The following is a 22536-nucleotide window of genomic DNA, read 5'->3' as shown; positions in this document are numbered from 1 at the left end:
GCGGTGTAAGATGGAACTTGTAGTGCATTCATTGACAGATCTCAGTGGAACCCAGCGCAGACTTTCAAAGTTCAAAAATAACAGTGGCTGTGGGGGTTGGTTCTTTCAGGAGGTGGGGGTTTTGCTAGATATAATGCTGCGTGTTACATGTTACACCCATATTTAGAGTGTAACAAGTTAAAAAGGTAGCGTTGACCATGCGGTTGTATACTGTTGGACGTTTTTTTTCCCCTGCAAGGTAAAGTCATAATGTGCTAGTATGCATCACATACTAGCACATTTTGTGAAACTTACCTTAAAACAAACCTATTACAATGCCATGATGTCAGCGCTACAGGGGCTCCCAACTTCATACGTCTTGCTTCCGGGTTTCCAGGCTCCAGCTCCGACATGCAGGAGCCGCCATTCACGGCGCGGGGCTCTGAAGGAACAGAGAGCTGTTTACATGTAATGTAAATATCTCCTAAATGGGCATGTTTAGGAGATATTTACACTACCTATAGGTAAGCCTTATTATAGGCTTACCTATGGGCAAAAGTCAGTAAAGTAAGTTTACTTCCTCTTTAAGCTCTGTTATATGTCAAACCTGTCAGTCTATGGAAAGTAGGTTTGGTCTGGATCCAAAAGATGCATAATATAGAGCAGTGCTTTAATAAAAGTGTTATATGCCGTATGTATTGTATCCCTCCACTCTAAAACATTTATTGCTTCCTTTAAAAAACAAAATTACGACCCCACTGCTCACACAGCACCCAGGGGCCTTGCCAGACTTCCACCGCACTCGGTGGGCTTGCACAAGTCACCCTCCAGACTCCCACATCCCCCACCCCCCTTCCGTCCCCCCCACCCAATCTCCCCCCTCTCTCTGTCTTCTCTCCTTATCCTTTTTTCTATATAATCTCTTGCTATCCTTCTTACTATCCTGTCCCTCGGTTCCACAGACCCGAGGTTACGGGATCCAAACTCTTCTAGTACAGTAAACTTAAAACTGGACTGGGACCAGGCTGGGACTCATTGAAGGGTAACACTCCTGCATCATGGTGTACAAACAGTAACTGCACGATGATTTAAACACCCATCACACATGATGAAAGAGGCGTCTCAGACAAGAAAATGTCATATTGTCCTTTGCATGTAATAACAGGCTCTTGTATACAACATGTACATGTAATGTGACGTAAGATAACATAATGTGATTGCCCAGATGTCTGTCTTTGACCGTGTTCTTTGAATAAATAAAATAATTGTAAAAAAAAATGACACCTTATATACCGTGATTTTGTCCCGGTCATTCTGTAAACTATTTTTTTAGGTTCTCTTGGTGCCCTTTTAAACATTTTTATGGAGAAATATACTCATACTCATACAAATAAAAAAATCCAAATAGTTTGTGGTATAATCCAACTATATAATGCAACTACATGCAATTAAAGATACTCTTTCAAATACAAATACATACTTAAATGTTACTTTTTCTGTTGCTAGTCTCTGAATGTTTTCTATTTTGAGCTTTTTGAGTGTCAAGGTCTGGAAGGCAGTTGCTTTATCGACTTTAAAAACAAATCAAACCCCACACAGCTAGAGCAGGACACTGCAAGTAAACAAGTCTGTCTTTATGGTCTGATGTGATGGTTCCCAGAAGAGAGGTCTGTGGGAATCTCCAGGCATATTTCACTCAGTATACTACAATACCTCATTACTTTGTATTTCTCATTGTCACACATTCTTCTTCTGGAGCTATAAACAAATAACCCTAGGCTATACCAGATTAGTACATTGTGCAATTGTGCCTCTCAGTACTGTCCAAGGAAAATGTTTCATGCTCATAGACCTATGCAGTCATTGTTAAAAGGATTATACATTATCTTTAAAGGGAAATTGATAAAATATCTGTATTAAGTAAAAATATTTAGAAGGAAATGACTACTTACATATCCTCTGTCCTGTCCTCATGTTTGCAAACATTTTCCTGTATCCCTGCTGTCTACATGCACCATTATCTCTACATTGAAAGTGTGCCATATTAAAGTGGTATTAAAGCCTAATATATATATTAGTCATGTATGTATTAGTCATGTATAAAAGTAATCATGTATGGCCTGCTTAAGTCTAATCATGTATGGCCTGCTTAAGTCTACTCATAGATTAGCAGATATGGGAAAGGCCGGTCTATGATCGATTTCAGACCTTCCACAGTAGGTGGCGCTTCTTTTCCAACTCCATGCAATGTCTGACTGTGCTTTTTATGCATTAGATAAAAGAAATAATCATCTATAAATGCCTCAAAGTGATATTAATGGTGCTTTTTAAAAAAAAAAAATGAAAATAAAAGAGAGATTTTGCTCACCTGCTCAGTACAATGACATTGCACAGAGTGGTCACTCCACTTTGGCAGTCCCCCACTGGGGCTCTGGGAGGTGATTGGAGGGAAGGGACACACCCCCTTCACACAGCTCATAGGAACAGAGCTGAGGCGTCCCTCTCCTGTCACCTTTTTTCTCTTGGTGTTAGGAAAACTTGTAAGAAATGATTCATGCCGATAGCAAAGGAACAAAGCAGCCGACAGAAATTACACTTAGTGCTCCTAAATGAGACAAGTACACACTATAGAGGGATATCCTTTGTTCATATTTCATATCTGAAGTTTACAACCACTTTAAGCTGAAAAACAGTTAGACTTTAAGTTGTTGCTTTGATTTCTTTCTATATGCAACTCTAATACTACTCTTGCTACCTTCAGGTGATCCCTTAAAACTCATATCTTCAGGAAAGCCTATCACATCTCTAACTAATCTTCTACCACCTTCATCGGCTCATTCCCCTCAGTTACAACCTTTTGTGCCACCTGCCCCACCCTATTAGATTATAAACTCTTCTGAGCAGGGCCCTTTTAATCTTCTTGTATTTTATTGTATTATAGCTGCATTGTCTCCCTTTTATATTGTAAAGCGCTGCATAAACTATTGGCCCTATATAAATCCTGTATAATAATAATAATAATAATAATAATACATCTGTACATTGATTTCCTTTGAATTCCTTTGAATTATGTACACTTTGTACTTTTCAAAGTTCTTAAATAATTTTTTAATGTGAAAAAAACTGTTAGACTCTCTATAAAATCTCTATGGCATTTGTGTTTCAATCTTCTGGTTGGCACAGTAAAGCCTTCTTAGAACAAAAGGTATTCACATGAGTCAATTCATTACATATCCCAAAAATATGAGGTTTATTCCTAATTTCAGGACAGCAGCTGGAGCCATGTACTTCATTCCTTTATGCCCCATAAGCCAGATGCACAGCCAGTATCACTGTTGTATAATGCAAATATAGCCTAATATTATAGAGCCATTTATTCTAAACTACATACAGCTGTATTAGGCTTTTTGGGCATCATTAACCCCCCTGGCGTTGTTCCCGAGTCGGGCTCGGGGTGAAATTCAGTGCCATTAGCTAGACTCGGGATCGCATCGCTGGATCCAGGATGAGCTTACTTGCCTTATCCCCTGGATCCAGTGATGCCCCCCTGCACTGCAAGCGGCTCGTCCTCCCCTCGATGTATCACATCGCTGAGCTCCATTCCCTGCAAAAGCTGTGACGCACCGGCACGGAGAACGGCGCCAAATTCAAAAAGTAAAACACACACATTACATACAGTATAATGTAATCTTACAGATTACATTTCTGTATGTAATTATTTCACATCCCCTTTGTCCCTAGTGGTCTGTCCAATGCTTTGCATGTCGTTTTATATTATATATACTGTTCTTTATGCCTGGAAACTGGAGATTGTCCATAGCAACCAAAACTGTCCCTTTACATCAAAAGAGGTTTTAGACCAGCTAGAAAACAGCGATAATAAATTAGAATAATTTGCAGAATTGAGCGATAGCGATTTGTGGGGAGATCCGTCATCAAATATTGAAAAGTAATGACAGTGACAATTCTGCAACTGAGCAAATTTCAGTGTTTTTGATTTGATTACATTATTGAATCAGTTTTATTATTATTATATTATTATTTGGTATAATTATTTATAGTTATTTTTTATATTATAATTTATGATTTAATTTTTCAAACTTTATTATACCCAGGATGTCTACTAGACTTTGGTTTGGACAGATTTATTAGTTATTCCTAATAATTACAGGACTACAATATAAAACGCCAAATTTTCATGCAAAATAATGGTACCGTTTTCAGCACCTAAAACCTGAAATAATCGTACCGCCAAGGAGGTTAATGCAATGAATGGAAAATATTGGCTCTTTGGTGTAGGGATCCAACAAGACAGCATAACCATAACCTGAATGGTTATACTGTCTCATAATGTGCTGTTAGAAAATAATTTGTGTATACGCATTCTAGAGTAAAAGTTTACTTTAAATAATCATGTCATGAAAAGATGATATTTGACTTTCCTATTGTTATTACTGCTAGAGGGATCTTCCAAATAATTACTATGTTGTGCGTGACTGAAAATGACCTAGCTGTGGTGTGTAAACACAGAATAAAAATGCATTGATACCCCTCTTATCATGGAACTGCCAGATCTCAATGAAAGGATTGTGACAACACTCAGGCCCCTCTCTGAATAGGAGGAGATGTGAATGTTTACTGGATGAGCAGTTTAGACAGCACACTGTAACTATGAAAATGAGGGATGAGCTGCACAATGTAAATATGACATTTGGCTCCCACCATCAATGCCAGGAGACATTGGAATGGGCTGTCTGTTGACAGGCTTTGATAAGCTATGGCAGAAGATTACATTAGCGAAAAAATGATGACACTTAGTGCATTATGGCCCATGGAGATAACATTAATGTGCATTCCATATTAGGACAGAAGGCCCTTGGATGTCCATAAGTGATTTTTATAATAGAGTTTCCTGTTATCTGGCATAGGATCATATTTATAAGATTTTAAGTTGTTATAAATGATGTTTAATGTTAGTTGATTTCAATCCAATATGCACATTATTTATTTGATATAGAATGATGTTTAGTATACACTGCCAGAATGAGAATAAAAAGCAGATCTGGTGTTTTAAGAGCATTGGCCCACACAGACCCTAGTGCTGGAACCCCAAAGGAACAATAATGTTTGTGTATATACTTTAGACTACTAACTCAGTAGAGAGTATAAAGACAAGTCCAGTCTAAAAATAAGGGTAATAATAACAAATGCACTGTTTAAAGAGGCCCACATGTATCCTGAGAATCATTATTACTTCTGGCAAATGACAAAGTTTCAGGATTGCCTAGGCCTGGTAGTATACTATGCTAATGCTATAGTGATGCATACAGTAGAAACTGTAAGCTACTTTGAAGAGGATCTTTAGACGTTTTTGAAAAAAGAGACATTTACCCGTCCAGGGATCCAGTGCTGTTCTCACATAGGTTAGGTGGGAATGCAGACTACTTGCTTGGGAGTAAACAAGGCTGCAAACTGTTGGTTGAAGTGGTTAACGAGGGGCCAAATTTTCTAGAGCCGATCGTATTAAGGATCACCCCGAGGATGACAGAATTCATTGTCATTAAAATGCATGAACCGCAAGATCTGCTCGTATCGTATCCTGGTCACGGAGAGAGATAACACGGGCATATGGTGAATTGGGCCAGCAACTCACTTTTTTTAGTTATGCCCATGAGGAGGGATAGGCCCAGGAAGGTCTTCAATTCAGAGACCGTAATTGGTCTCCAATCTCTGGCAAGGGTCAACTGGGGATTAGCAGTGAAAACTTGACCAGCATACAAATTGCTTTGGTCCACAAAAGATCTATGGAGATCTTCTGTCAAAAACAGCAAATAAAAATCAAGTGACGTAAAGTCAACTGTTTCCACCAGAATTCCGGGTTGGCCAGTGAATAGGGGAAGTATGGGTGCTCCAGAAGTGGTGGGCTCCCAATTCTGATTGGCAAATGCCGCAGGAAGGGCATTATGGGCTCAACTGGCCTGTCTTTGTCTTCTTGGTGGATGCGGGACACTATTTGTGCTAGCCACCTCACCAGCTTGAACTACACTTAAGGAATTCGCCATGTCACCAAGTGTTACTGCAGCGCTTGGCAGGGACCACTACTCCATCATCAGAGCTATCTGTCAGGGTGCCGCTGCTGTTTACAGGATCGTATTCTGAGCCTGAATCTGTCAGATGGGTGACTTCTTCTTCACTCTTTTCAGCATCTATCATGCTTGGAAACGTTTAGGCCTCTTCACTAGTGTACTTTCGACTGGAAATTTTGGCCTTTAAATTTACTGCTACAACTAGTGAGACTCACAGGAAAATAGAGCACCTGACTGTCAGCAACTGCTTCAAACGCTACCAAAAAAACTGTTAGCGTTTGCAGGGATCAGGCTTGATTCTGTGAACGCTGCAGTTATGTGTTTTGTAAGGGACAGTGATCAATTGATACTGCACTTGGGTGGGCTGGACAGGGCAGAGGGGCTAAACGCAGGTGCTGGCAGGTATCTGGGCTGATTCCGCTAACACTGTGTTTTTGGGAATCCTAAACTAATGGGGATGCTAGTATAGATCTGATCAGATCAAAGATATTGATCCAATCAGACACTATACTACTAAGGGAGGTGTATGGTGTGTGTGGGTGTTAGCATTAATGCTACTAATATGATGCTGCCTAGGGCGACGCAGACCCTAACTAAAGCTAAAACCTAACTGATGTCACCCACTGGGTGATTAGGGGGCTAAATCTTTATTTAGGTAATATACGGTGGGTACCCTGACGCTATAAAAAAAAACTAACTAACCAGAGTCACCCGTAACACTAATATGGTAATCACTGGTGACAGGGGGTGATCAAAGGGTTAAACCTTTATTAGGGGGGTTAGGGGTACCCTAAAGCTACCTGGGCCTACCACCAAGTGTCCTAATTCTGATTAGTGTCACAAATTACACCAGTACAGTGATCAGTGAAAAATCTGACAACTGCACTGGGTGACACTGTGACAGGGAGTGAAGGAGTTAACTGGGGGAGGGGGGGGGGGCGATTGGGGGGTCACAAGTGTACCTATGTGTACTGGTGTCAGTGTAGTGTTGGTGCAACATACTGTGAGATGTCCTCTCTCCTCTCTCTGGAACAAAAAGAGATCCACGAAGGGAGAGGACATCACAAGGATTTAATTTGCCAGAACAGAGCAGCAGGTCCAGGCCGTAAATCCTTGTCCTGGACCTGAAGATTGATCGGTTCTGGAACAAATCAGATGCACATGGCAGGGACGTGCGGGCGTGCCCCATACAGGTACGGGATTTCGCGCAGCGGTGCCATTGTGCCACAGTATATGTACGTGAGCTGGTCGGGAACCGGCTAAAGAGAAAATGCAGTCTGCTCACATAATTTGTAATAAAAACATCTTTGCCATTCTGAAGCTTCCCTCCAACCACTTTGCATATTATTTTATATATACTGTGATTCTGTACTTATATGTTGCAGAAATCTCCACTGAGTCTGGCTGCAACCATTTTAACAGTGGGCAGCTGAGGCTGCTGCCTGTTCACTTCCTGGATTTACACAGACACACCTCCAGCACTGCAGCTCTGTTTGGCCCTCCTATGACTCATCCCCCCTCCCTTCCTGATGAACTCTCACAAGAGTGAGAGAGAGAGCTGTGCATGATGTCAAATGCCTAGGCTTTTTACCAGACAAGAAACAGGAAGTGGGCTGTATAAGGTATTTACTGGTAGAAAAGAAATGTTTTACTATCCAAACTTAAAGTGGTTGTAAACCCTTACAAACCACTTTGACCTACAGGTAAGCCTAGATTAAGGCTTACCTGTAGGTCCAAGAAATATCTCCTAAACCTATACAGTTTAGGAGATATTTGCCTGAAGACGGGCACCGCTATCTACGGCGCATGCGCCGTAGACAGCGGCGCGCAGGCACACTGAGCGGGGCATCGTCGATGACGGCAATGACGCAAGTCTCAGCTCCTGTGCGCATGTGCGGGAGTGACGTCATCGCTGCTCCGGCGAATCACAGCACCGAGCAGCGAGACCCACGGAGACCCACCAAGAAGATGGACGCTCGGAACTACAGGGGACAGCGGTGACTTCGCTGGCTCCTGTGTCAGGTAAGTGACACATAATGGACTACTATGCGATGCATAGTAGTCCACTATGCTTTGCCTTTACAGGGAATGAAAGAGGAAGTAAACTCATCAGGGTTTACTTTCTCTTTAAAACAACAAGGGCAGAAGATTTAATAGATGGAAAGCTGAAAAAATTACTGGAGGCCAAACTGTAATAAGTAATATGAGAAAAAACCCCAAACAAACCATTCAATTTGTGTATAGCTGATTGAGGATCTAATCACATTTTCCCTCACTTTAACCACTTGCCAACTACTGCACAACGATGTACTTCGGCAAAATGGCACGGGCAAATGGGCGTACCTGTGCATCCCTCCATCATCACAGGCTAGCGGGCGCGCGTGCACAAGCCTGCGGGTCCCACAGACTCAATGTCCGCCTGTGGCCCGCAATCGTAGCAAGGAGAGGCAGAATGGGGAGATGCCTATGTAAACAATGCATTTCCCTGTTCTGCCTAGTGACAAGACAGGGATCTACTGTTCCCTGTCATCGGGAGCAGTGATCTCTGTCACATCCTAGTGGGCCCACCCCCCTACAGTTAGAACACAATGAGGGAACACACTTAACCCTTTGATCGCCCCCTAGTGTTTAAACCCTTCCCTGCCAGTGATATTTATGCAGTAATCAGTGGCTATTTTTAGCTCTGACGCAATTTCGCAATCCCGATAAAAATCGCTGATCACCGCTTTTACTAATAAAAAAAAAATGCCATAAATCTATACCCTATTTTGTAGACACTATAACTTTTTATAAACCAATCAATATACACTTATTGTGATTTTTTTTACCAAAAATATATTGAAGAATACATATCCTCCTAAACTGAGGAAGAAATTCGTTTTTTTTATATTTTTTTGGGGGTATTTATTATAGCAAAAAAATAAATAAATATTGCTTTTTTTTTCAAAATTGTCATTGTTTTTTCTTTAAAGTGCAATAAAATTAAAAACCGCAGAGGTGATCAAATACCACCAAAAGAAAGTCCTATTTGTGGGAAAAAAAGGACGTCAATTTTGTTTGGATGTCACATTGCACAAGCGCGCAGTTGTCAGTTAAAGCAACGCAGTGCCATATCGCAAAAAATGCTCTGGTCATTAAGGGGGCAAATCCTTCCAGGGCTGAAGTGGTTAAAGACAATGAGGCTGGGTTCACACTTGTTCGATCACAGACATTGCATGTGATTTGCAACGTATTGCTGTGCAGATCACAGGCAATGTCTGTGCGATGCGAATTCAGCCATACAGAATGTATGGCTGAAATCACATCGCATTCACACCAAAATGGTGCAGGACCCTTTTTTTGGTCCACACTGAAATCTGATCGCATGGGTGTTCACACCTATGCGATTCGAATCCTGCACCATTTCACTGCAATCTGCGAACCGATCTGGGGGTGGGGTCATTAATGTTACATTGACACGCGCAGCGGTTTGCAGATGTCAGTGTGAACCGCAGGCCTTTGAGGTGGGATTCGCAGGGTTTTCCACATCGCACCAATGTGAGCCCAGCCTTAGCGATGGGAAGCCCTTCATGGAAAACACATAAAAACACGTTTATTTATTTGAGGAAAGGTTGGAGGTTGTGACAGTTCTTGTTGTCTGTGTCTTCCTGTGTAGGTGACAACAGCATCCCCCATTTTTTGACCTCATGTCAGGACAGGACGTCATGCTTACTCTATTCAAAAGTAAAGAAGAAAAAAAGAAAAAGAAAAAATGCTTGAAATTAAGCATTAAAGCATATTTGCTACAAAATGGACTGTAAACATTGTAAAACCTACTAAATTCTTACTATTAGTTAATTAAAATGGATAAATTCTAAAGGAAAAAATAATTACGTCCTTCTTACCATGAAAACAAACAATACTCTTTTGCCACCTAGTGGTGATTATGTAGATATAATGTGTAGCTATCTGTATTTAAATTGCATCAGAACATGTGAAGCACATATAAAAAGGGCTATGTCACATATCAGCAGTTATCAGCATGTCATGGTATCCCATAAATGTTATAAAAGTCTTCATACTACCTACAAGATTAATTGGTCCATTAAATCTTGATTACAAGCTGATGTGTGCAGGGAGGGAATACTTTTCCGGCCCTTTAAAGCTGACCTAAATAGTAACAGTCTTAATTAAAATTGAATATGTTGCAGCTTACCAGTCCAGATGTAATGGCTGCAATTGGTTTATTTTTTAGGCTAAGGACATCTTCAGGAATTTCAAAAAATATATGTTGATCTTCCCAGAAATGTCATGTCCGTGTTGCTTCTTGTGAACTTAACAAAAAGCACATACAACTTTACCTTTCTTGTGTAAATTCCTAATCCTATTAGCTCTTATGTAAATGAGATGAACAAAGCAGACATAGTTATAGTACAGCCTGGGTGGCAACTATGATTCTAATGATAGATACAATGGAGGAGTCTAGTCTCTCATCCTAGACAGGAAGTGTGTTATTCACAGGATTACAAGGTAAAAATAAAAAGGGGAACAAGGCCTGGAAAATATATATAAAATATATATTATATTTTATTTTTGGGTTTAGAGACACTTTAAAAGAAATCTGCCATAAGAGCAACAGAAGTTTGGCAAATGCTAGTTTCCTGGCTGCCACACTCTTGCTTCAGTATTGCTAGTTACGTTCCTGACAGAGTTCTAGGACAGTCCCAGAAGTATGCAGAATAAGATGTCAAGCTTTACTGTGAATTTTTTAAACATATGGAAGCCTATGAATCACATCATTCAGAGAGTTAGTATTTTCAGAAGGGTGTCAGCAATTAAAGCTCCCATGTTTCACTCACAATAGGTTTATTTTAATGTAAACCTGTCACAAGGCTAGCAATTCATACTGACTGTATGATGACAAAATGCAAAAGAAGACATTTATTTTTTTATTGAAAAACTCTTGTCAGAAGTTCTAGAAACATAGTTACCTAATGATATCAGCTAATATTGGCTTTTCCTGTAAGGCTGGGTTCACAGGTATGCGATGCGGGAACCAGCATAATTCCAGTGTGGGTTCCCACATTGCATATCAATCGCAGGCAGTTCACACTGCCCTCTGCAAAACGCTTGGGGTGTCAATAGAAAATTAATGACACCCCAGATAAGTTCAGAGTTCAGATGGTACAGAACTCGGATCGCATGGGTTTGCACACCCATACAATCCGATTTCAGTGCGGACAAAAAAAAGGGTCCTGTGCCATTTTGGTGCCAAATCGATGCAATTTCAGCCATACATTGCAGCATATAAACCACCCAAAAAGGTTACTGAGGCTTACATTTAGGAACCAATCAGGATGCCTGGCAGGTGGGAGGTCACAAGAGTGACTGGGCCCCACACAGTTAACAACATAGTACTGAAGCTATGTTCACATTCGTTGGTTGCGGAATCTTGCTCAAAATCGCACGCTTTCCCCCAATGCACAGAAACACACTGCCCTTTTGTATATGCGCCAGTAATTCTTAATGACCCCCCTACACATTTGCGAATATGCACATTTTTACACATGCCAAAATTCATGGTGCCACAGCACCATGTGCTATGGTGCAGCATGATTTCTCAAAAGTGTCGGGAGCATATTTTGAGTGTTTCTCACACATAGCAGCCCAATGAAATCAATGTGCGGCCCTATATGAAATGTGAACAAATACGTGGAGCCCCACATGCAAGCAACACACGGGTGTTTATGCCAAAAAGCCTATAGTACATTGACAGTCATGACAATATTTGGTCAAAGAACATGGGCAACACACATACGTGTTTTATCATCCAAGTGTGGAAATACATGAACAACTAATGGGCAATTGGAGATATTTTGGCACAACAAGCAGCTGTGAGAATACATTGGCAACAAATGAGCACTTGTGGCCGTAAGTGGGTAACAAGCATGCATTTGTGTCAGTACATGGGCATTAAACTGGTAATTGTGGTTATAATTGTGACAATACATGAGCAACAAACAGACATTTATGACAACATCAGGACAAACAAATGAGCAATCAAGACAACACATGGTCAAAAAAGGAAAACCCTTTCAATACACAAGCAACAGGCAAGCAAATGTGATAATGCAAATAAAAGGCAATAAAATGCAAGGGCGGTTTTAGCCCAGTCTGCCTTCCCCTTTACCTAATCTCCAAGTGTCCAGTAATTTTCCATTCCTTCTAGCTATACATGTGCACACCTTCTCCCAGCTCTCTTCTCCTCCACTGTGACAAAGAGTTGTGCTCTCAGTTTGATTTGGAATATTAATGCTGACCGTCTGCTGATGCTTGTGCTAGCCCAGAGAGGGACTACAGGCAGCCCAAGGATAATCATAATAATTAGCTAGAGAGAGTGTTTGACTATGTGGGCATCACAACATGTCTGCTATTGCCTTTGTTATGCAGGGTTTCTAGACTTTAGGCACTGACCACACCCAGGGCCGCTGATAGAAATCATGGGGCCCCGTACAGCCTACTTGATGGGGCCCCCTTCAGCTCCACCCTGGCCCCGCCCCTGGTCCTGCCTTCAGCCCCACCCCTGGCCCCACCCATTGCCCCTCCCCAGACCCCGCCTTGAAACAAAGTGTAGGTTTGTCTACAAGTAATATTTGTTTTTCTCCAGCCAGTTATAGGTTTGATTATCCAAAAGAAATACTGTTTTCAGATGAGAACAGACCTCGTTAATATCTATATGTAATACAAACCATTAATGAATAAATAAAATGGTATTTTGAAATTGAATTGGGGATATTAAACAAATGACAAAGGTTGAAAAAAACAACAAGCCAGGTCTCGTTAAAGATAGTTTACTGTAGATAGTTTTCAGGTGTATTGGCAGGGCAGAGGCGGCTCTAGGCTTTGTGGGGCCTTAGGCAAAACTTAGGCATGAGGCCCCACTCACACCCACAATGGGAAAAATAATTCAAGTGATAAATAACTGTATAAGGAGGGTAATTGGACACAGTACAGGGGGGAGCAGGACACAGCACAGGGGAAGGGTAAGCAGGCACAGTACAGGGGGCAGGAGTGTACAGCACAGGGAGGGAGGGCAAGTGGGCACAGTACAGGGGGCAAGAGGGTATAGTAAAGGAGGGAGCATGAGGGCACAGCACAGGGGGAGGGTAAGTGGGCACAGTACAGTGGAAGGTAAGTGGGCATAGTACAGGGGGAAGGAGGGTACAGTACAGGGGGAGCAGGAAGGCACAGAACAGGGGGGGGGAGTGGACAGAGTACGGGGGCAGGAGGGAACAGTACAGGGGGAGCATGAGGGCACAGCACAGGGGGAGGGTAAGTGGGCACAGTACAGTGGAAGGTAAGTGGGCATAGTACAGGGGGAAGGAGGGTACAGTACAGGGGGAGCAGGAAGGCACAGAACAGGGGGGGGGGAGTGGACAGAGTACGGGGGCAGGAGGGAACAGTACAGGGGGAGCAGGAGGGCACGGCACAGGGGGAGGGTAAGTGGGCACAGTACAGGGGGCAGGAGGGTATAGTAAAGGAGGGAGCAGGAGGGCACAGCACAGGGGGAGAGTAAGTGGGCACAGTACAGTGGAAGGTAAGTGGACATAGTACAGGGGGCAGGAGGGTACAGTACAGGGGGAGCAGGAAGGCACAGAACAGGGGAGGTAAGTGGGAACAGTACAGGGGGCAGGAGGGTACAGAACAGGGGGAGCAGGAAGGTACAGCACAGGAGGGAGGGTAAGTGGGCACAGTACAGGGGGTAGGAGGGCACAGCACAAGGGGAGGGTAAGTGGGCACAGTACAGGGGCAGGATGGGGCAGTACAGGGGGAGCAGGAAGGCGCAGCACAGAGGGGAGGGTAAGTGGGCACAGTACAGGGGGCAGGAGGGCACAGCATAGGGGGAGGGTAAGTGGGCACAGTACAGGGGGTAGGAGGGTACAGTACAGGGGGAGGGTAAGTGGACAATACAGGGGGCAGGAGGGTACAGTACCAGGGGAGCAGGAGGGCACAGAAGATGGGGAGGATAAGTGGGCACAGTACAGAGGTCAGGAGGGCACAGCACAGGGGGAGGGTAAGTGGGCACAGTACAGGGGGCAGGAGGGCACAGCACAGGGGGAGGGTAAGTGGGCACAGTACAGGGGGGAGGAGGGCACAGCACAGGAGGAGGGTAAGTGGGCACAGTACAGGGGGCAGGAGGGTACAGTACAGGGGGAGGGGGAGTGGGCACAGCACAGGAGGGAGGGTAAGTGGTCACAGTACAGGGGGGAGGAGGGCACAGCACAGGGGGAGGGTAAGTGGGCACAGGACTGAGCAGCAGGAGGGTACAGTACATGGGAGGGTAAGTGGGCACAGGACAAAAGAGTAAGGCACAGCACAGAGGGAGGGTAAGTGGTACAGGGGGAGTGGAAGGAAAGAAAGATACCCATTACATCAGCGTACCCCACCTAGAGACCCCCCTTATAGCAGCACCCCTTGCCCTCTTTAAGATCCACATCATTTGTATTGCCTTACCGGCATGAATAAGGTACCGTGAGAGCCGAAGATGGGGGGGCGGAGCTGAGAGGTGGAGCGGGGAGAGAGGCACCGAGCGGAGGAACAGACTGGCCTAGCTAAGAATCCTCCTTGAGTGGAGCGCAGTGCCGGAAGTTCGGGATTTGGTCCGACACTGGCTCCATCCCCTGATGGGTCAGCGGGGCAGACAGGAGAAGTGGGCGGAAGGAGGAGGAGCAGCAGCATTAGCAGCTCTCTCTCCTTTCCTGCTTGTGAGGGGAGGATGGAAGTGTCAGCGCTGGCTCTGAGCAGCTGTCCCTGGCTGTGATCCGGAGCTATCAGTGAGCTCCGATCAATCAGTAAACAACCCGCTATCTCTCCATGTAGCGGTGAGCAGAGTCAGCACTGTGTTGATGGCGGGGGGTGCGGACGGTGATCGGTGGAGGAGAATATTTTTTTTTCATTAAAAATTGACTTTGTAGTTCAGGTTGCCTGGGCCCCCCCGCTGGTCAGGCCCGGTACAGCAGGGCCAGTTGTACTGGCCTATCAGCGGCCCTGACCACACCAAATGTCATTACCCTATCCAAGGAGGGTGCCAGTATTTTTATGACCAATGGTGAGACTTAGCCCTCAAGTCAGAGAACTCAAACTTATAAAAACAAAGTGGTGGTTTTTGTGGCTAACAATGACGGGCATGTTGTGGACTTTTTTTATTGAGGACTTTTATAAACTGGGCAATTCAAACAAAGCATATGGAGACAAAATGCATAAGCAGACATTACATTCTGTGAAAACTGCATATCAAAATGATCAGTAGATCCAGAGTAACAGGGAAAGTTATCTCTGCCTTTTTATTAGTTTCTTACACATAACTTGGCTCCAATATATCATACTTGAATGACTTCAGTTCCCGTACGTACCAGACACCTCTCAATATAGTCCCTCCCTTCTCCCCTTTGATTTGCTTAATATATGCCACAAAACACTTCATAACTTGCACTGGAAAATGACAGTTTGAGAACAAAAGTTTGACTCTGGAAACTGTGGGTCAACACAGGGGAGGTTTTACTAAGACAAATGATAAATCCGATGGCTACTATATATTTTTTACAGTAAAATAATGTTTCATTAGTGCAAATTTTGTTTCTGCAGGTCTTCCGGAGGCTGATGTGACTTGGTTTAGAAATAAAAGCAGATTACACCATGTGCCCCACCACAGTGATGCATCTTTGTTTCTGGCAAATATAACGTATACCGACCAGGGACTGTATGCATGCAAAGCAGCTAACATACATGGAGAGGTATCAGAATCAACCCAACTTCAAGTCATAGGTATATACACTTTTAGTCGAAAAGTTGATTTTTTTTTTTGTGATATTTTACCAACAAATTGTTATGTACTTCACATAGCCATCCCACTTTCTAAAATTGATAGCATATGGACAGTGCTATGTATGCAGGTTTATTTAATCAAGCAGTATAATGCGCAGTCGGTATGTTCAAAGTGCACTAAGGCTTTAGTAGTAATAGGGTTATGTTCGCACATATCAGTTATGAATTTTATATAGTTCCTATAGTCCTACACACTTTGCACATTACACTACATTTTATATAACATACTTAGAAAACACCTTTTACACTAATTAACAATGTTTCCCCCGAAATTAATGTATCTATTTGTATCTAATGTGACTATTGGTACAGAGAATAAAAGTGAGGGAAAATGCAAAATGTTGCCTTGTCACCAGAGCAGAAATAAGCCTAGTACACAGCACTCATTTTTTTTCCGTTCACCCCAGCAAGTTGAACGAAAAAAAGCTCACAACTCCGGTCAGAGCCGATGTACTAAAAATCCAATGTTAGTACAGTGATCTCCCCTGTTGTGCTACTGTGTTCTAACAGGGGGCTGACCCTCCCACCAGAACACTCCAGTCAGTGCTCTCAGCCATAGGCTGAGAGTGTGATCTGGAGCTGGTCGGCTGCTGGCTTTCCAGCATTCTCATCCGATAGAAGCAGGCAGAATGGCCGGCTTCTGTCGGACCAGCTGCCATACACATGGGCAGAGTGACGGACAGTTTTTAACCGGCCGATCTCACTGATCTCGGCCCGTGTTTACTAAGTTGTAGAGGGAAAACCTTTAAATGGGGACACCTGTTACAGTGACCACTGTTCCTGATGAACCAGTCAACCAGTCACATCCCTTAACTGAAAAATTAAAGGAGCTGGGTGGAAAATTGTTGACCAAATAGCGGCAGCATCCAAGCAGATTCAAGCAATATTCAGGTGTTTATAGACCTGGCAGGGCATGCTGTCAAAATACAATAGTCGCTATGAGAGATTTATCTATTCACAATGTGTACCTTGAATGGGGGAGTCTGTATTTTTTTTCCATTTAGTCTGCAGACTGAAGGGAAAAAAATGTTACCTGTATGGCCAGGCTTAAGCAAGAATTTATCACACTTTGGATAGATTTCTCTATTGTATCTACAGGACTGGATTAAGGTAAATGTCACCAATGGTATACAGACAGCAGAAGTAAACCTGATGTGATTACCAAAAATTGGCTTTAGGCCTGATTCACACCTATGCAGGTTGCAGTTTGCATATTCCAGGTGCATTTTGTGTTTTTCAATACACAATTTTGATCCATTGAAGTCTATAAAACCAAAATCCAGAAAAAAATACCTGGCCCTTGCATAAAATGCACAGGTGTGAACATGACCCATAGGAAATCATGTTAAATGGACTGAAGTGGGTTTGTGTAAAACTGAAAATGACTAACACATGCATAGGTGTGAACCAGGTCTTAGCTATAATTTAATAGCACTAATTAAGATATCATATCTTACAATAATCTCCTGCCAGTATTTCAGATTTGGGCTGTACAAAAGGTTTTGGTGTTGCTACACTCTGGCATGGTTTTGGATACACTTTGCATAGGGTGAATTAATGAACACCCTCCTAGAATGCCTTATTATCAATTCAAGATGGCAGAGTTTTTGGACTCCCACTTTCAGAACAAAGCTGTGGAAATTACGATGCAGCTCCACATATTTAGCTTGGCAGGCAATAAAAAAACTAAACATCTAATTGCCAAAACTATGGTTAAAATGCTTAGGAAAAAACGTTTTAATATTGTTTTTCAATGAAATTATGACGGAGTATTGTCATAGTCTGTTTTCATGGTATGATTTTTCAAACAATTCCTGCAGAACCTGCTTTGGACCTGTTTGGAGTGGAGCGACTGTTAATGCTTTTTGCTGAACTTGGACCCGGATTACCTTCAGTACTCACATCCCTTGTTGGTAATAGCTTAATGGTGAACATGGGTGGAACAGCATTAATAGGTATGTTGTCAAAACATGTATATATTATTAAAAAATTGGCATGCTCAAACACCCACGTAAATGTAAAACCCCTGTAAAGTAGTAATGAATTGCAGAGATGATTTGCCAAACAAACATTCATGGATGAACATTTGCTAATTCAACATTCAGTGACAGTCAATGTTAATATTAAGTTGATTATCCATTGAAACAGACAGAAACCTTATTTAACCTAAACATATCATTCATTAGTTAGTTATTTCTTTAGTAATATTCTTAAGGAAAAAAATTTCCACCTTTTTTTTAAATCTTGCATCTCAGTACTGCTGATCTCCTTCTTCCTCGTTTCTGTCACTTCCTGTCTACATGCACTCATTCCATGTTATTACTCAATGCAAGCTTCCTGATAGTGACAAAGATGGAACATGCACATGCATCAGCACGTCCATGTGTAAAGGTAGGTACTTAGGGCAGCAGGGTGAAGGCTTCTGCTGCTGTCAGTCAAATTGCTTCAGATTTAGTACCCTTGTTCTAAGGTCTCTAAATAGAATGTTACATGTTAAAATGAAAAATAAATTGTCTTTTTACAGATAAAAATTAGACTAAGGCCCCTTTCACACATGCGGATGATATGTCCGTATTTCATCCATCCGTTTGCGGATGAAATACGGACATCCATTCATCCCTATGGGATAGCGGGTGTCTGCGGATGAGCATCCGCAGACACCCGCTATTGTCCGCCTCCGCAAATGTCCGATTCTGCAGACGGAGGAAAATCCTATTTTTCTGTCCGTCTGCAGAGCGGATCGGATGAACACGGACACACGGTCCGTGCTCGTCCGATCCCCATAGAGGAGAGCGGAGAGCTGACAGGGCGGTCCCCGCACAGTGTGCGGAGACCGCCCTGTCCGCAGCCGGCTCAGCGGGGACAACGGAGCGATCCCCGCTGAGCGAGCGGATCATCACGGGGCGGATCATTACTGATCCGCCCCGTGTGAAAGGGGCCTTAAATTAAAAATATAAGTGCAGCTCTATTAACCTACCTGGCGGTATGATTCGTTATGGTTTTAGGTGCTGAAAGTGGTACAATTATTTTGCATGGAAATTTGGTGTTTTATATTGTAATCCTGTAATTCTTAGGAATAACTCTCTTAAATCTGTTCAAACCAGAGTCTAGCAGACATCCCGGGTATGATAAAGTTTATAATATACTAAAGAATAATAAAAATTATTCAATAATGTAATCAAATCCTAAAACATTGAAAAAGGGACACTTTCTGGTTGCTATGGACAATCTCCAAATTCCAGGCCGAAAAAACTGTATTTATAATATAAAAGTGCATGCAGGGCACTGCGCAGACCACTAGGGACAAAGGGGGTGTGTCATTTTTTTATAAAGTACTGTAATCTGTGTGTGTTTTGTGTCTTTTTACTTTTTGAACTTGGCGCCGATCTCCCCTCCCGTGCGCCATAACATTGCAGGGAACGGAGCTCGGCGGCATTCGGCACTGTGTGAATCGAGCGGAGGACAGCTCGATCACACAGCGCGGAGGACTTCGCTGGATCCAGGGGACAAGGTAAGTAACTTCTCTGTGTCCTCCCTGTATCCAGCGATGCGATCCCGAGTCTGGCTCGGGGTTACCGCTTGTGGAACTAAAATCCCAACCCGAGCCAGACTCTGGATCACTGCTAGGGAGGTTAATCTATCATGTGAAATATCCAGTGATATCAAATTATATTCAAATAAATAAATCTAAATACTAATGTGTTCGATTAAAGTTCATATGCGGAGACTTTTGTGCGTTGAATTATTGTGAATTCTCAATTATTGTGACTTCTCAATTAATATCTCATCCACCACTGTGCAAATTGTGTCTTCAACAGATTACATGCACACCTTCACCAGCCGTTATACCTGCTCACCTCATACATGAGTCAGAAAGACTCAAAACAGTTCCTTTCCTTATTTCAGCTATGGTCTCATCTTTTACATATCCGACCAGCTACCCTGTATCCACTTTCCAATCAGTAGCCTTACCTGATAGATTAATAGCGCTGCACTTATATTTTTCATTTTTTTTTATATGTTGTATGGTGAAGTGAATTCACTGGAATTGTATAGCAACTGTGGCGTACTAATTTGTAAACTTTATAGTTTATTTATAGCACATAACACTTTAGGTAACTGGCGCTAATTGTCTTTTATACACAAAAAAAAAATTAAACTGTTTAATTGCTTTTCACAAGCAGTTATTGATGTTCACTCTTCATGTAGAGTTACAGCCCTAACTTATATATAAACTTAAGAAGCAGAATGTAATATATTTCAGTTAACCAGTCCTTAGATGGTATCTGCATTTGTTTTCTTTTCGCTGTTTTCTAGGAGGATATTATCATTCACTGTACTGTATCCAGTACAACGTTCTAACCCAGGACAACAGAACACCTTCCCTTCTCTTATTCTCCATTACATAGTTTAAGGGTGTCATGTAGTCCATCCAGATAGCTAGAACAATGTAACTGATAAGAATAGCAATGACAAAGAGCACAGTACATTAAGCTGGCCAAAAACTGTAAAGATTTATTTCTGCCAGCCCACACTTCCACCATCCTGGCTGCCAGAATACCCGAACAGTGTCTACATCTGGTTGGATGCAGGTTCTGTCCCACTGTGATTTTTCAGTCCAATTAAAAAAAAATCGAATTTTCACAAGATTTCTTGGAAGATCAACATGTAGCTTTTGCATTTATTGAACAGATATAATGAAACCTTTTAAATGGTGTATTTTAACCACTTCAGGACCGCCGTATTGCCAATGTACGTCAGCACAATGGCACAGGCAGGCACAATCACGTACATCTACGTGATTGCCTTCCAGCGGGTGGGGGGTCCGATCGGACCCCCTCCCGCTGGTTACGGCGGTCCGATTCGGTCCAGGAGCGCTCCGTGATGAGGGGATGGCCGTTGGTTTTCGGCCACCCCCTCTGGATCGCTCCTGGCCAATGAGAAGCTTCCTCCCCTGTGTATTGTTTACACAGGAAGGAGGAAGTGATGTCATTCTCCTCGGGGCGGTCTTTTTGACCGGACTACGAGGAGAAGAGTAAAAGTAAGTGTGCACCAACACTACACTGACATGTAGGTACACACAGGCACACAAACCCCCCCCCCGATCCCCCCCCCGATCGCCCCCCGATCCCCCCCCGCCCCCCCTCCCCCCCCAGTCACAGTGTCACTGATTGCATTGATCATTTCTTTACTGATCAATGCATTCAGTGTCAGTTGTGACAGTAAAAACTGTCAGGACAGTTAGTGTTAGGTCCAGGGTAGCCCCCTATCACCCCCAATAAAGATTTAACCCCCTGATTGCCCCTAGAGTTAACCCTTTCACCCCCTTTTGCCAGTGTCACTAAGCGATCATTTTTCTGATCGCTGCATGTGTCGCTAGGTAGCTAGTTATTTTTTTAGGTTCACCGCCAGGTTTTTATATCGCTAGGTACCCCGATATACTACCCAATAATGGTTTTAACCCCCTGATTGCCGCTAGTTAACCCTTTCACCCCCTTTTGCCAGTGTCACTAAGCGATCGTTTTTCTGATCGCTGCATTAGTGTCGCTACAGTCGCTAGGTAGCTAGTTATTTTTTTAGGTTCACCGCCAGGTTTTTATAGCGCTAGGTACCCCGATATACTACCCAATAATGGTTTTAACCCCCTGATTTCCGCTAGTTAACCCTTTCACCCCCTTTTGCCAGTGTCACTAAGCGATAATTTTTCTGAACGCTGCATCAGTGTCGCTAGTGTCGCTAGGTAGCTAGTTATTTTTTTAGGTTCACCGCCAGGTTTTTATAGCGCTAGGTACCCCGATATACTACCCAATAATGGTTTTAACCCCCTGATTGCTGCTAGTTAACCCTTTCACCCCCTTTCACCAGCGATCACAGTATAAGTGTCACTGGTGACGCTGGTTAGCCAGTTAGTTATTTAGGTTCCCCGTCAGGTTTTTATATAGCGTCAGGGACCCCCATATACTACCTAATAAAAATTTGAACCCCCTGATTGCTCCTAGTTAACCCTTTCACCACTGATCACCGTATAAGTGTTACGGGTGACTCTGGTTAGTTTGTTTTTTATAGCATCAGGGCACCCACCATTTATTACCCAATAAAGGTTTAACCCCCTGATCACCCGGCGGGTGATATCAATTAGGTTTTAGGGTCAGGGTCTGCGTCGCCTCAGGCAGCGCTAGGTTAGTGCCAGTACCGCTAACACCCACACGCAAAGCATACACCTCCCGTAGTGGTATAGAATCTGAACAGATCAATATCTGATCTGATCAGATCTATACTAGCGTCCCCAGCAGTTTAGGGTTCCAAAAAAACGCATTGTTAGCGGGATCAGCCCAAATACCTGCTGGCACCTGCGTTTTGCCCCTCTGCCCAGCCCACCCAAGTGCAGTATCGATCGATCACTGCCACTTACAAAACACTAAACACATAACTGCAGCGATCGCAGAGTCAGGCCTGATCCCTGCCATCGCTAACAGGTTTTTTGGTAGCATTTTATATTCAAATCCGGAAGGCAGTGCTTGGTTTTCGGGGTCCCGTACGTGGCTAGGCTCCCAAAAAGTCCCCCACATGTGGTATCCCTGTACTCGGGAGAAGCAGCAGAATTTAT

General features: G+C 43.1%; 1 protein-coding gene across 3 annotated transcripts in view; it reads left to right on the top strand.

Moving 5' to 3' along the window:
* Positions 1–22536, top strand: part of ADAMTSL1 (ADAMTS like 1) — a 1178053-nt gene that overhangs the window by 1101586 nt on the left and 53931 nt on the right. For all 3 annotated transcript variants that reach the window (XM_077475229.1, XM_077475230.1, XM_077475231.1), the window contains 2 exons: positions 15690–15869; positions 17750–17884. In XM_077475229.1, coding sequence (XP_077331355.1) covers positions 15690–15869; positions 17750–17884 — 315 coding nt within the window. The remainder of the gene's footprint in view (positions 1–15689; positions 15870–17749; positions 17885–22536) is intronic.

Source organism: Lithobates pipiens, unplaced genomic scaffold, assembly GCF_037356315.1.
Source record: "Lithobates pipiens isolate NorthernLeopardFrog02 unplaced genomic scaffold, aLitPip1_a1.2 Scaffold_13, whole genome shotgun sequence".
NCBI lineage: Eukaryota > Metazoa > Chordata > Amphibia > Anura > Ranidae > Lithobates > Lithobates pipiens.
Note: the sequence above shows the minus strand (reverse complement) of the source record. Positions and strands in the feature narration are given on the sequence as shown.